The 14,922-nt window shown below is 42.6% G+C and overlaps 1 protein-coding gene across 1 annotated transcript in view; it reads right to left on the bottom strand.

The window, feature by feature from the left end:
- Window positions 1-64: 64 nt before the first annotated feature.
- The window catches only part of LOC139764696 (alpha-2-macroglobulin-like protein 1), a 42,681-nt gene continuing 27,823 nt past the window's right edge, over window positions 65-14,922 (bottom strand). The window contains exons 18-27 of the mRNA XM_071691582.1: window positions 14,591-14,673; window positions 11,334-11,455; window positions 10,378-10,528; window positions 9,007-9,140; window positions 7,263-7,367; window positions 5,603-5,882; window positions 3,615-3,766; window positions 976-1,188; window positions 478-879; window positions 65-256 (exon numbers count right to left, since the gene is read on the bottom strand). Coding sequence (XP_071547683.1) covers window positions 197-256; window positions 478-879; window positions 976-1,188; window positions 3,615-3,766; window positions 5,603-5,882; window positions 7,263-7,367; window positions 9,007-9,140; window positions 10,378-10,528; window positions 11,334-11,455; window positions 14,591-14,673 — 1,702 coding nt within the window. The 3' untranslated portion in view covers window positions 65-196. The remainder of the gene's footprint in view (window positions 257-477; window positions 880-975; window positions 1,189-3,614; window positions 3,767-5,602; window positions 5,883-7,262; window positions 7,368-9,006; window positions 9,141-10,377; window positions 10,529-11,333; window positions 11,456-14,590; window positions 14,674-14,922) is intronic.

Raw genomic sequence — 14,922 nt, 5'->3', positions numbered from 1 at the left:
AATTTCGACAAAACCACTATACTTTTACTTCTATACCAACATTTTGGAAATTCAAAGAATAAAATATGCCCAAGTTTTATTGATTAAATATATATACATTCATTTAAATTATAAATATAACTAGACTGGATTAATTCGGGAGGCAGTTTAACATTTACAAAGTTCCATGGAAGATGAACTGGTCTGGTCTGATTGGCTACGCGGGCTTCTCACTGGGCAACTGTGGGCATTCTTCTGGCGGGGGAAGCTCGTAGCTCTGTGGAAGATATGAAAGTTTAGTTTTTAAAAAGATTTCCATCATGGCTATACGAGACGGTTTGTCCACCAAATCAAGAAACAAAACCAATGGTTCCGTGAAGAACAGAATCGTGAAGTTAAAATAAGTTCTAACGAAAAAAAAAATCTATTACAAAAAGGGTAAAATTGGTAATGGCAGAAGGTCGAGGAAATCTTCCTTTGGTCTAAGAATACATTTACCTCACTGAGGAAGAACTCGGGTTGGTAGTAATCAAACACGACCACAGTGCCTGGCTTCAGAACCTCAACATCCACCTCTCGTCTGACGCGGAAACTGAAGCAAGTCTCTTGAGAGGTCAGTTCGTCGATGTAAATAGTGACTAGGCTCCCATCCGCCTCGTATTTCTTTATCGTTTTGCTCCCTGTCACAACCTGGTCCAGGTCCCGGGTCTCTGGGAGGTAGCCAGACACCAGGTTAACCTCGACCACCGCCATGTTGGAGCTACCGTCGGCGAGCAGGTACGCGACGCACACGTACACTCTCTTGGTGACGCAAGCCACGTCGGGCTCACTCCGCGCGTTGACGCTCAAGCTGAAGGCCTCGCTAGACTCCGGCACAGGAACATTGTACCGAAGGACGGCCTGTGGTGGGAATAGGTCACGATTACCATCCATTACCTGGAAGTACATTATAATCTCAAGGGACAAAATCGCACAAAGCCTCCGGATATACCATACCTGCAAGAGCGCACATCCTTGGCCTACCACGTCGACGGAGACGCTGGTGGGGAGGCTGGTAAGCGTCACCCTCTGCTGCAGCAGTTTATTGGTGTCGGTTATGCTGAAGGAATGCGACAGGCCGGTGGCGGTGATGTTCACCAACATGTCAGTGGGTCCCTGGTGTTGGCGAGTCTCAAAGACAGCGAGGGCTTGCAGGGCCACCACCGTGTCCTTTAAAAGAAGACATACGAGCAACACTTAGCTCAACTCTTTCCAAATTCTCCAGACAAAATAATTATCCAAATATAGTGTCTTCTGCTGGTCTTAACGTAGCTGGGATAGAGAGGAAGAAAGATCTAAGGAGAGATGGGAGAGAATAGAACTGGATTATAGAGATGGGCGACTGTCAGTACGTGTGCATCTTTGAGCACAAGGAAAGAGGACAGCCCAATTTAGATTTACATAATCACTTGCAATCATAATTGATGCTGGAAACCACTACACTAACCGGACTAACACATCGCCCTCAACACCGCTCTCTCCAAATATTCTTTTCATGATCAGTGGTCTTCTGCACACGTAATCGTACAGAGCAAAGTTCCTTCATCATTGAGGAAAATTCCTCTTTTAAAAACAATATTACGGAGCACAATCATTACACATCAGTCTTTACGGAACCGGAAAATCACACACGATATATCAATTGGGGGGAAGGTGATTATGTTGTATTGGAGTTCAATTTTGTGGTAAACGAGGACAAGAAGCAGAGACGAGACCAGGCATAATAGTGGACACTATAGACAACTATTTCTGTGGTAATGTATTAGCAAGTGGAACTCTGTTGCCAGTAACCAGTTTATCTTAGAAATTTCGTCAACATTTTGAACGTGTAGGAACATGCGAACGTTTAGCCTCGTATGCTAGAGGAACGTAAAGAGGAAGGTGCCGTTCAATGTAATGTCAAAAAGAGGAAGAGGTGGGTTGTGGCGTACTATACATATAACAGGTGTCGTCCCAGCCAGAGAGTATCTGTAAACCTTAGAGCAAAGGATGAATGCAGCAGGAGAAAGATGGATTATCACATGTGGTTCCTCAGTGGCAGACGCTGCAGCCCTAACACAGATGGAATGTATGAGTATTGGAAATGACAGAAATATCAGAATATATATATAATATTAAAGGACCTTGATCGTGCAAGGGACCTGGGAGGTCAACATTGTCCCTTGCCTCACCACCAGAGTCCTGTTTGGGGACACCAGTAACAGGAAGAGATTTTCCTGATAAATATCAGAATTACGTTCAAATTCAGTGACAAGGATATACTCCGCAAGCTCTTCACATCCTACACTGGAGCAAAACTAAAATACATTTGCAGAATTTGCTTATCGCACTGAAAGATTATACTCACAATCAAGAGAACGGAGTTACGAGGAAAAGTTACAAGCCTTCAAGTTGGTCACAAAGGAAGAGAGAAGAGTAAAGGGTGACGACCATGATAACTTCCGAGCCAGCCTTGATATACATGAACAGTTCTTCGATAGATGAATGGGTAGATCATAGATGAATCAAGGATCGTGTTAGTAAGGATGTAAATCAGTACTTTTGTAGTACAAGAATGGTGGCTGAATGGGGAAAAAACTATACATAACTGTAAATGTGGAGAATAAACAATAGATTACAAAATCTTATGACACTTCGAGGTACGGGGTTCGATAAGCACAGATTTCTACCCTCGTATAGACTAGGTTATCGCGCGCGCGCACACTGTAGCGGTCAGCATCACCGACAGTGTTGTATGCAGGGGCCGCCTAGGATCAAACCCGCATAGGTTCGAAGCCTGGTCGCTGCAGTATCTCAGTCCACCCAGCTGTTCATTCCTCCCTTAGGGGCTCATCTATAAAATGGGTACCTGGCACAGACTAAGGCGTGTGTGCACATATAGAAATATATGCTTTATATATTGCAGGTTAACATACGGGGAAACACTATTGTAAGATACTACATAACATACATATATTAATTAGTGAGAATTGTACTTTGGAATCTACACTGTACCTAACCTGTGTCAGAACCCCACCTTAGTAGATAGGCTGGCAGACGTTAGATTCTAATTTCAGTACAAAGAAAGTACTCAGCAAACTGGTCACCTCCTGTATTAGGTTAAAACTAAAATGTGCTTCTCAGAAGCTGAGAGAGAAGGTTTACAGGAAATGGACAAAGGCGGTACAAGAAAATAACAACAGTCTTACAAAATCTCGAAACCAGAAGCCCTATGGAAGAGAGAAACCAGAAATTTGCCCACTATGAAAGATAAATGGGCGATTTGGTCAGTTTTTCAAACCAATCTGATAGTGCAACTAGTTTAGGAACCTTAAGATGCAAGGATGTAACTAGAGGCTATCAAAACAAACTTGTTCGAAAATGTGCCAAGTACTACTCTTGGATGACTGGAGTGGACAGTCATGAAATTACGAAAGCAGAGAGCAGAACAGAACAGTTTTACAAGTTATGACAAAATCTAAGTACACTATCCCCACGCATCTCCGTATCGTGCGAACAATTCCAAATTACTAAGGAATATTTTCAACCAGTAACTAGTATGATGAGATACACCCACACAGACAGACACGCACAGCTTCACTGTGGTCAAGACTTACCTGTGTTGTGTAGAAGCCTCCTCTACCGTTCCTCTGAGCAGAGACCCACTTGACCACCTTCCTGGCCTGAGTGCCGTAGATGTCAGCATCATGCGTCATCATCGCCAGGATGGCGTAACCTGCTGTCTCCACCGCCAGACTTTGACTCTTTCCTGTAGAGATGATACAGTCATCGTCCGGGTGTACCAACCATTCTCACCTTCCAAAGTCTCACCAGAACACTTACCCTCCTACACTAATATTAACACAGCCCTGCACTCACCAGACGACTGTATCAAGACAACATTACCAGCACGAGAGACTGACAGCTATGGTAACATACAAGGATGGGACTAAAGAAGAGCTTTCAGTTAACTTAAGACTCTGTCAATATGTCAATTGCATGTAAGCACAAATTTTGATCTCATATTATAGCAAGAACACAAATTCAACCTTAAACACTCACTCGCTAAAAGTCAACATTCATCTTTGTTGCCAAACTTTACGTAAACGAAAATGTGCAGGAAATCTGACCCAATTGAATGAAACCGATGATATAACGTACATGAATGCGGCCTGAGTGACGATAAGATTCGCTCATCTTTCCAAGTCACAGAAAGAGTCGCCAGTGGGAACCTTACCCTTTCATTACCCACACCATCATCCTGGGTCTGGCGCCACCACTAACTAGCGAACAACTTGCCTAGCCTCCATGACAGCGCGTTAAAAACTTAAAATACTGTAAGATTTTAGATTCCCGTTTTCTTTCCTCTGACATTTTCTTATCAAATTTACTGATTATGCGTGTTACCGGACCCTGCCTGTCTTGGTTTACATGGAGAGAGGAATGCTTTCTTGTAGTCTTTAAGAACTTCCCATTCCGAAGGAGTCCATTATCTTTCTGCTAGCTCTTAGTTGATATTTTTCTTTTCATTAACTAGACACATTCTCATATAGTCACTGTACCCAGAGACAGCTCGGGTCTTGGGGCAATCAATTTCAAGAGCATTCTTCACCAATTTCAATATACTAAAGTAACCCCAACTTATAAACACGAACTCAAAGTATAATGTGTTGCAATAATCTTTACACATAGTATATGTACAAAAATCAATTGATCAAGAATTACCCTAAATCTATGAATAAGAACAAATTCATCATTGCAATTCTTCGTTATTAAGTGTTCACAAACATCTACTTCTCATCAGATGAAGCTAAAGTCCAAAAGAAAATTGAAGATTGAAAGTGTGTCTTTGAACAACTCGAACCCTGGCCCCGAGGTTGGTTTCGAGGCAGAAATCACTTTCTTCGCCACTATCTCAAAGAGTCTGATGAACTCAGGACTATAATGAAACAAAAGCCAATGGGTGTTTGGCCTCACCTACAAACCCACGTAGCTACCTACACGGGCAAGTCTATCACAAGCCAGAAATAACATACAACAAATGTCTTGCAATCCCGTCGACAGTCTGGACTGTCTATATCCCCTCCCTCACCAGGGAGTGATCCCAGTTATAGTCACCTAAAACCATATATCCTCACCAGGGAGTGATCCCAGTTATAGTCACCTAAAACCATATATCCTCACCAGGGAGTGATCCCAGTTATAGTCACCTAAAACCATATACCCTCACCAGGGAGTGATCCTAGTTATAGTCACCTAAAACCATATACCCTCACCAGGGAGTGATCCCAGTTATAGTCACCTAAAACCATATATCCTCACCAGGGAGTGATCCTAGTTAGTCACGTAAAATCATATCCTCACCAGGGAGTGATCCCAGTTATAGCTACCTATAACCATATACCCTCACCAGGGAATGATCCTAGTTATACTTACGTAAAACCATATACCCTCACCAGGGAGTGATCCCAATTAATGTCACCTAAAACCATATAACCTCACCAGTGTATGATTCCAGTTATAGTTACCATTGCATTTGTAGAACAGTCACCACACACATCTGCCATGGAAGGATGGCTTTACAAGAGAAAGGAACAAGTAGTACCTGGTCCATCAGGGAGGTTCCAAAAGGTCGAGTTACTTTGCACGACAGCTTGATCCAGCAGGAGCTGTAGCGTCTGGCGTGCATCTGGGTGACGGGCCAGCGCCAGAGCATAAGACTTCAGCGCCAGCACGTAGGGGTCCAGCAGGTCTCTTGTGGAGTCGAGGAGGCAAGCGGTAGCCCTGGTCACCTCGGCGGAGGATGGATCAGCTCCGGCCTCCATCAGGGAAATCAACACGTACGCCGTCAGAGGGATGGACGAGTCGTTGCCAACGATCCCACCCTAATGGGGAAGCAAGACTCAATGATTCATAAACAACTTGAGACCGAACGCTCGTGTTAGTTTTTTTTTTTATGTCGCAGCAGAGGAAACTATGGACACTTCTATTAGATCAGTTCGAAGTCTCGTGGAAATGAATGGATCTTCTGCCTCGGATAAAGATACACAAAAGACACTAAAAATCCTCATTCTCTCTCTGTATAAAGTTTATCAAGAAAAAAAAATAAAACACTTACGCCACTGGATGGTATATATATTGTCCCTGACCTGTCACACAAGTAGACTACTGGATCCTGGATATTGCTTCAGAATTGTCGCAATTTTACTCTTGCATATGAAAAGTTATCCCTGGCTACAGGGGAGAAAGAATACTTCCCACGTATTCCCTGCGTGTCGTGGAAGGAGACTAAAAGGGGAAGGAGCAGGGGGGCTGGAAATCCTCCTCTCGTTTTTTACTTTTCCAAAAGAAGGAACAGAGAAGGGGGCCAAGTGAGGCTATTCTCTCCAAGTCTCTGTCCTCTGTCTTTACCGCTACCTCGCTAACGCGGGAAATGGCGAATGGGTATGGAAAAATATATATATATATATACATATATATATATATATATATATATATATACACCAGACAGTATCAATGGACTATGAACAAATTTCAGTCACCCTCCCATTTGCTACCTGGTACATATTTTCTACAGAGGACAAGGTTCAGATACACGTACAAACTATTCCTGGTACATCATAATTCCATTCAATTTGTGGTTAGTAACTTCTTATACGCGTTATTATACTAAATATCAAACCAATTATAGGGTAAAATTATGGGATATTAAAGTATATAATCAGAAAACGTGCAGATACACGGCTGTGATAATGAAGTCGCTTGTTTATAGAAATCACGAAAGGACTGTGGTGTTACCGGACTCTACCCGACCTGCGTCTACACACGGACAAGTCACCTTCGGCGAGGTTTTATCAGCGTCAACTTAGTAGGAATATATCGTTAAGAAACATTCATTACTCCACGAGGAGTCCATACGTTCCCTGGTACTGGAAGTAGCGCAAACTTAGAGCTGTAGGAGTTCTTGAAGTAACACCAGGACATCCTCTAAAATGGAAGATGTTCGTTTCTCAAGACATCCCCCCCCCCAAAAAAAAAGGACGTCAGGTGATGCCAAAATACACATTACGTGGAAACTAACACAGATAGACGGACTGAAAAAGACCTTCCATACATTTCGTTCAAACCCTCTTATTTCTTACGAGCAAAAGTGGGCGATAGTCTGTCCTCAAATCCATCATAAGGCTGCGTGTCTAAACTTAAATCCACGAATAACATTTCTCCTCCTGCTCTTATACAAGTCGTGTTAAGAAGCGGGGCCTCACCTTCAACGCCTTGTGGATGACCTTGCCGACGCGAAGGAAACACCCGTCTTCATCCTGCTTCATCCTCAACCACGAACTCGTCGTCTCAAGTGCAGCTTCGTCCACCTGAAGACGCAGAAAGAAATCAAATATATTGTCAACACAATCTTATCCTGTCCTTCAGTACGTACTACATTTCGTAGATGAATATAGCAATCACTCCAGTATCAGTTCGCAAGATAAATACTACTATATTCAAGCATTAGGAATAATCTAAAATTCTATACAGTCCAATTTCCTGTTGACTATAGTCCTGAACTGTCATTGAAATGCACGTGCTACACCAACACCATTTTTTTTTCGACAAAATTATCTTGCAAATGTGAAAAAAAAAATTTCAAACTGGTCTCTGAAAATCGCATGAACCTTCAACCCAGACTTAAGAAAAGGCAAAACTGTTTTGAACAATTTGGCTTAATATAGTACAGCAGGTACCGAATAACCTTCACAATATGGAGAGAAAACAAGGGTACACTTAACAGCTTCTAAAGATAGGATGGCATGTGTTAGGTTTGGAGCGATAGTCAACCTATATCAAGAGCGAGTGGACCAGGAAAAATTGGATGGCACTTCGAAAATTTACTTACAAAATATCATTTCTTTCCAAACTTCAACGTCACGTCTCGATAATGAACGTCCAGTTACATGGTAAACTACTCTACATACGTTATGTTAAGACAACACGAGTTAGGACGAGGAGAGTGTCATTCTACATACAATAGGGTCAAGACATGGGACGTGTATAGTGACGGGGCAACACGTACATTCTCTCCCAGTAACACGTACATCAAAGGGTTCAGGTCCTCTTTCTCCTCCATACATAACCGGTTCGACCCCCTACCGGCACGTCTACCAACCTAACCCTCCCTGTCCGTTTATTAGTGTCTGTGGTGTATTCATTCCATGTATTATTGCCTCTAATGTGACTACATTTATAACCATTTATCAAAATACCGTCGGCAACAGATGAACGCGCCCAGACCCAGCCAACACGTTCCCACACCCCTCCTCCCATTCTCACCTCCCCACGCCTCCTGCAGCCAACAGCAACGAATAAACACTAAAAATATTCCACTAAGACGCGGATGTAAATTCTAGGTAGCATTCTGCACTAATAAACCGACACAGGAATCTGATGTTTATACATTTGTAAGATATTATGGAGTTAGAAACTTTGGTCCATTGGATCCCATGTTCCTACAAGATCCAATCCTTAAGGTTGGCTCTAGCCATTGGAGAGATCTTAAGAGTCGTTTTTGGGAGCCCCTTCGTCCATTCAAACGCCCTATATCACGAGAACTGGGTGGCCCTCAGAGATAAGATACCCTAAAGGAAAATGTTAAAATCTAGGTTGTGTGGGATAGCATTTCCTGCTTTCTGAAGGTTGTGTAGCATGAGGGACCAGGTGGCCCCTCTTACCAACATGAACCCGAAGCTTAAATAGTTCACTCCTGACCATCTTATATTCCACAAACGATCCATTTACTAAAACCTACCTTTCACCACCATATCAATTTGACATTTGATTTTATGGAGAATACTAGCGTCTTTCACGACTGCCAAATTTCGAAGTTACATATACATGTAGAAATACTTTCAATATTGCCATTAAGGGAAATATGTGAAGTGTATGGATTGCTTCGTCTCTACATCCCAGCCCCCCAACCCCACACACACACACACCTGCTAATCGTGTTCCACTCACCAGTATGAACTTTTTCGCCTGCACGAAGGACTTGAGGACGAAGGCTGTAAGCCAGGTGGAGCCAGACTCGTCGGCGTTGCCGAAGGCGCTGAAGGAGCCGTCATGACGCCGGTATAGAAGCTGGCGTTGGTAACCTGTTCACAGATAAAGTACAATTCTATATACTTCAAACACACAGTTGTCGCTTTTTGTTACTTTTGATATACAAACTTTTCAAAATCATACACAATGAGACTATACTTTCCAAAATCAACAAATCTGGTATACAACTTCAGGATCTGTTCTAATGGGGATGCGACAGCTTCATGGCTGTGCTCCTACCAACAGCTGGGGAAATAATGGACCTAGAGAAGTTATCCCGGACGAAATTCTATTTTTCTATTCACAGATGAAAGAAAAATTCGTCGAAGGAAGACTTTATTCGCCGTGTAACCATATGCAGGACAGAGTCATGTAACACTTGTATGCATCTAATTCTTTTCAACAATACTAAACTCTTCCCATCTAAACTTCTACTACTAATGATCAAACCTACAGTTGAAATATAAAGCTTTTACCGTAGCCTCGCACTTCAAGAGGCAATACTCACGGATTGTCTCGACCTCTACACAACACGACACACTCCTGGATCGTCCCGACCTTTGCACGACACACACGCAACCCGAAATGCTTTAAGTAACCTCCTTCCCAACCCAGTGAAACACCACCCCACCAGAAATACACATCTAAAACTAAACTTCCCGTGTCCGATCTGGAAGACATTCCTACATCACACATTTTCAACATACCACAAGATCCCTTTCATTCCCAAGATGCAACTTACATAATTGAGACAGTGAACTCTCTCCCGAACACTCGCCTCGCGCACACAACCACTACACTGTGGCCCCGCCTGGTGATTGCATCGAGTCACAAATGTTCCATTAAAAGAACTAAAAAAAAAAAATGGTACAATAAAGAAGCAAAGTGGCAGGCTCGCGACTATTACCCCATTCGAAAACCTCAAAAATTTGGGTTTCAAAGTTAATTTGGAGATGAAAGTCATCATTTTCAGCGAAATGAAAAGACATTTCAAACATAGGGGGGTCACAGCAGTAAAGAAAGGGAGAGGATTGCAACACTGGATGTGAAGTACCTCCTTTGTATAGGGTTAATGGATGAGGAACAGGCAATGTGGCAAAACAATTCTATCCATTTTGGTAGTTTAAGGATACTGATGGTACAGACCCTTTAGAAGACCGAGCCCTACAAGTTCATAACTATGTCCTCACCCATACTGTACCAAGAGGTAGTTATAGATATCTTACACGTATACACTATAGGTACAAGACACTCGTTACCATGACCTGTTTCATGACCACACGAACCTACCTGTATTCATCAGGTCGATAAGTTTCTGGTAGACCACCTCCGAGGTCTGCTTGGAGGCCTCCAAGTATTGCAAGATGAAGATGTTTGGAGCAAAATTGATCATGTTTTGTTCTCCACAGCCGTGCGACATGCGGATCAGGGAGCCCAAGTTCTGAAATTTATTTGGATCAATACTCTCAATAAAAAGAAAAACAGACAAGGATTTAAGTAGGTGGATTAAGGAAACTTGAGAACTAAAACATGAATTTAGAATTTGGTCGACACAAGGAAGATCTACTGGAAAATGTACAGACGAGGGCAACAAATATGGCTCAGTAGTTATAACCAGAGTTCCAGCAAGAAGGTAAAGGCCATTAGTTTGTCTACCATGGAAGAAAGAAGAGTAAAAGGCGACTTGATCAAAAGCAAGTCCTTGTACCACTTAAAAATGAACTTCTCAAAGATGCACAACCACAAGGCAGAACACGACACGAGGATAGGGTATCGCTTATAGGAAAAGATGTAGCGACATTCATAGTACAAGAACAACGAATGACGGGAATAAGTAGAGTGAGGGAACTGTAGATGCTGAAATATAAAATTCGGAGACGTCACACAAAGAGTATTCAAGAGATGGGACCATACGAGTGTAAAATTCTCTCCCTGCACAGCACCAATGGGCAATTTACAAATGTGTTATCATAATTAAAAGTAAACTTACAAACTAATCAAAAACCTACAGACAAACGGTATAGGCTAGCGTGTGTGTGCATATCTGAACAAAGACATATATACAAGGTTAAGCAGACGGGGGCAACACTAATGTAAAATCCATCTCTTAATAAATTGTGATCATACACACACATGCAATGTTCATCTATAGAAAACATTACTCGAGGTTCAAGACCAGACAGATATGTAGATAAATGCCACATTCTTCGCAGCAGTGAACACCAGATGAAGCAGTGGAGACCCACCTCAAGTGTGGGGCCAAGCAGGTCCCCGACCACCGTTACCCAACCACGGTCAGACCCCTTCACTGTGGCTAGGGGCGCCGCAACCTTCCACTTCTCCAGGGAGTCGTCCCCGTCCACCAGATCTGCACCAAGTAAAGTGTCCATTAATCTGCAGTGAAGGAGGCCCACAGTACCTCCTACTGAACGGAGGGCGACATACTTCCAGATATAACTCCTCATACAAGACTAATCTTACTACGATTTTGGGCTTAAATTTCATTTAAGTATTACCTCAGACACTGAACCCCTTCCCTCTTAGTCATTATCTCAGTCGTAACGTCAGACTGGAAGTTGAACTGATCAGACAATAATACCCGCCTCCCTATACAATCCTCATTCCATTGACTGCCTGCGTTTCATCACGTCTTCGTCCCAGTGACTGAATTCCACATTGTTCACCACTCTCCTCTCCTCCTTACAAAGTTGCTCTCTTTTTTACCCTGCTTGGCCTATGACTGGGTCGTCTGGTAAAAAAAAAAGCTTTAAAACAAACCCAATTCCGCTCAGCAGTTTCAACTACCACAGACTCCCCGTTGCCGCACATTAACCGTCTAGGGTCCCAGTTAACGCTATCGTTTATACACTACACATCTGGAGTTTTTCCAAGTGTTCCCGGGTCTATAAAATATTTTCACAAATTACTTTTGAAAGTATTTATAGTCTTAGCATTTACTACGTCTCACGTAGCGCTCAACACTTACAGGAAAAGTTTTTCCCATACCGTCTCTCCACTAAACCTGAACAGTGGATGTTACATGTACGTCCAGTCATCACCCACTATATGCTACGTCAGCATGTGTGGAATCACTTCAAAATAATAACATTGGCTTATCTCTCCAGCCAATTTGTTATAATGCACGAGAACTGTTAGCCTTACCCAAAGCAGTATACAGATTCAGGAAATAAAGTAATTTTTATAAACTTGTGGATTGGATTCAACTAAAAAAAATTCCAGCCAGTTTTGATATAAAGTATATTTGAGAACAAAGCCTTATCCATATATATATATATATATATATATATATATATATATATATATATATCATATATTATACTTTGTCGGTCTACCGCGTTAGCGAGGCAGCGCAAGGAAACAGACGAAAGAAATGGCCCAACCCACCCCCATACACAATGTATATACATACGTCCACACACGCAAATATACATACCTATACATCTCAATGTACACATATATTTACACACATATATACCCATGCACACAATTCACACTGTCTGCCTTTATTCATTCCTCTCGCCACACATGGAATACCGTCCCCCTCCCCCCTCATGTGTGCGAGGTAGCACTAGGAAAAGACAACACAGGCCCCATTCGTTCACACTCAGTCTCTAGCTGTCATGCAATAATGCTCGAAACCACAGCTCCCTTTCCACATCCAGGCCCCACACAACTTTCCATGGTTTACCCCAAACGCTTCACATGCTGTGATTCAATCCACTGACAGCACGTCAACCCCGGTATACCACATCGATCCAATTCACTATTCCTTGCCCTCCTTTCACCCTCCTGCATGTTCAGGCCCCGATCACACAAATTTTTTTCACTCCATCTTTCCACCTCCAATTTGGTCTCCCACTTCTCCTCGTTCCCTCCACCTCCGACACATATATCCTCTTGGTCAATCCTTCCTCACTCATTCTATCCATGTGCCCAAACCATTTCAAAACACCCTCTTCTGCTCTCTCAACCACGCTCTTTATTTCCACACATCTCTCTTACCCTTACATTACTTACTCGATCAAACCACCTCACACCACACATTGTCCTCAAACATCTCATTTCCAGCACACCCACCCTCCTGCGCACAACTCTATCCATAGCCCACGCCTCGCAACCATACAACATTGTTGGAACCATTATTCCTTCAAACATAAACATTTTTGCTTTCCGAGATAATGTTCTCGACTTCCACACATTCTTCAAGGCTCCCAGGATTTTCGCCCCCTCCCCCACCCTATGATTCACTTCCGCTTCCATGGTTCCATCCGCTGCCAGATCCACTCCCAGATATCTAAAACTTTACTTCCTTCAGTTTTTCTTCATTCAAACTTACCTCCCAATTGACTTGACCCTCAACCCTACTGTACCTAATAACCTTGCTCTTTCACATTTACTAAACTTTCTTCTTTCACACTTTACCAAACTCAGTCACCAGCTTCTGCAGTTTCTCACATGAATCAGCCACCAGAGCTGTATCATCAGCGAACAACTGACTCACTTCCCAAGCTCTCTCATCCACAACAGACTTCATACTTGCCCCTCTTTCCAAAACTCTTGCATTCACCTCCCTAACAACCCCATCCGTAAACAAATTAAACAACCATTGAGACATCACACACCCCTGCCGCAAACCTACATTCACCGAGAAGCAATCACTTTCCTCTCTTCCTACACGTACACATGCCTTACATCCTCGATAAAAACTTTTCACTGCTTCTAACAACTTGCCTCCTACACCATATATTCTTAATACCTTCCACAGAGCATCTCTATCAACTCTATCATATGCCTTCTCCAGATCCATAAATGCTACATACAAATCCATTTGCTTTTCTAGGTATCTCTCATACATTCTTCAAAGCAAACACCTGATCCACACATCCTCTACCACTTCTGAAACCACACTGCTCTTCCCCAATCTGATGCTCTGTACATGCCTTCACCCTCTCAATCAATACCCTCCCATATAATTTACCAGGAATACTCCACAAACTTATACCTCTGTAATTTGAGCACTCACTCTTATCCCCTTTGCCTTTGTACAATGGCACTATGCACGCATTCCTCCAATCCTCAGGCACCTCACCATGAGTCATACATACATTGAATAACCTTACCAACCAGTCAACAATACAGTCACCCCCTTTTTTAATAAATTCCACTGCAATACCATCCAAACCTGCTGCCTTGCCGGCTTTCATCTTCGGCAAAGCTTTTACTACCTCTTCTCTGTTTACTAAATCATTTTCCCTAACCCTATTTATATATATATATAATATAAATTTCATATTTCTGGAACTAAAATGTCAAACTATTGTAGATTAAATACACCTAAACAAATTCCAGCCAATGTTGAAGGTGTATTCGAGAACAAAGCCCTATCCACAGTTGTATGTAAATTCAGGAACTAAAATGTCTTCTTGAACTATTGTAGAACGTAAACAAAATATTCAAGGTGGACAGGAGAGTCATCACTTGCCTTTGGAACAGATGTATTTGGTCCAGGTCATCTCCTTGGGGAAACCCTCTGGTTCTACCTTAACTGCTCTTATCAGGGCATCACTGGAGAAAAAAAAAAAAAAATAGAGAAAAAAATCCAACCGTATTCCACGAGTGTCGTAGGAGACTAAATGGGGCGGGAGCTGGGGGTTGGAAATCCTTTTCGTACTTCAATTTCTAAAATATCAAACAGAACGAGTCAAGCGGGGGAGTGCTTATCCTCCTCGAAGGCTCAGACTGGGGCGTGTGAATGTGCGTGGATGTAACCAAGATGAAGAGAAAGGAGAGATAGGTAGTATGTTCGAAGAAGAA

Source organism: Panulirus ornatus, chromosome 50 (assembly GCF_036320965.1).
Source record: "Panulirus ornatus isolate Po-2019 chromosome 50, ASM3632096v1, whole genome shotgun sequence".
In the NCBI taxonomy this organism is placed as follows: domain Eukaryota; kingdom Metazoa; phylum Arthropoda; class Malacostraca; order Decapoda; family Palinuridae; genus Panulirus; species Panulirus ornatus.
The sequence above is the reverse complement of the archived record's forward strand: the minus strand, read 5'-3'. Positions and strand labels throughout refer to the sequence as shown.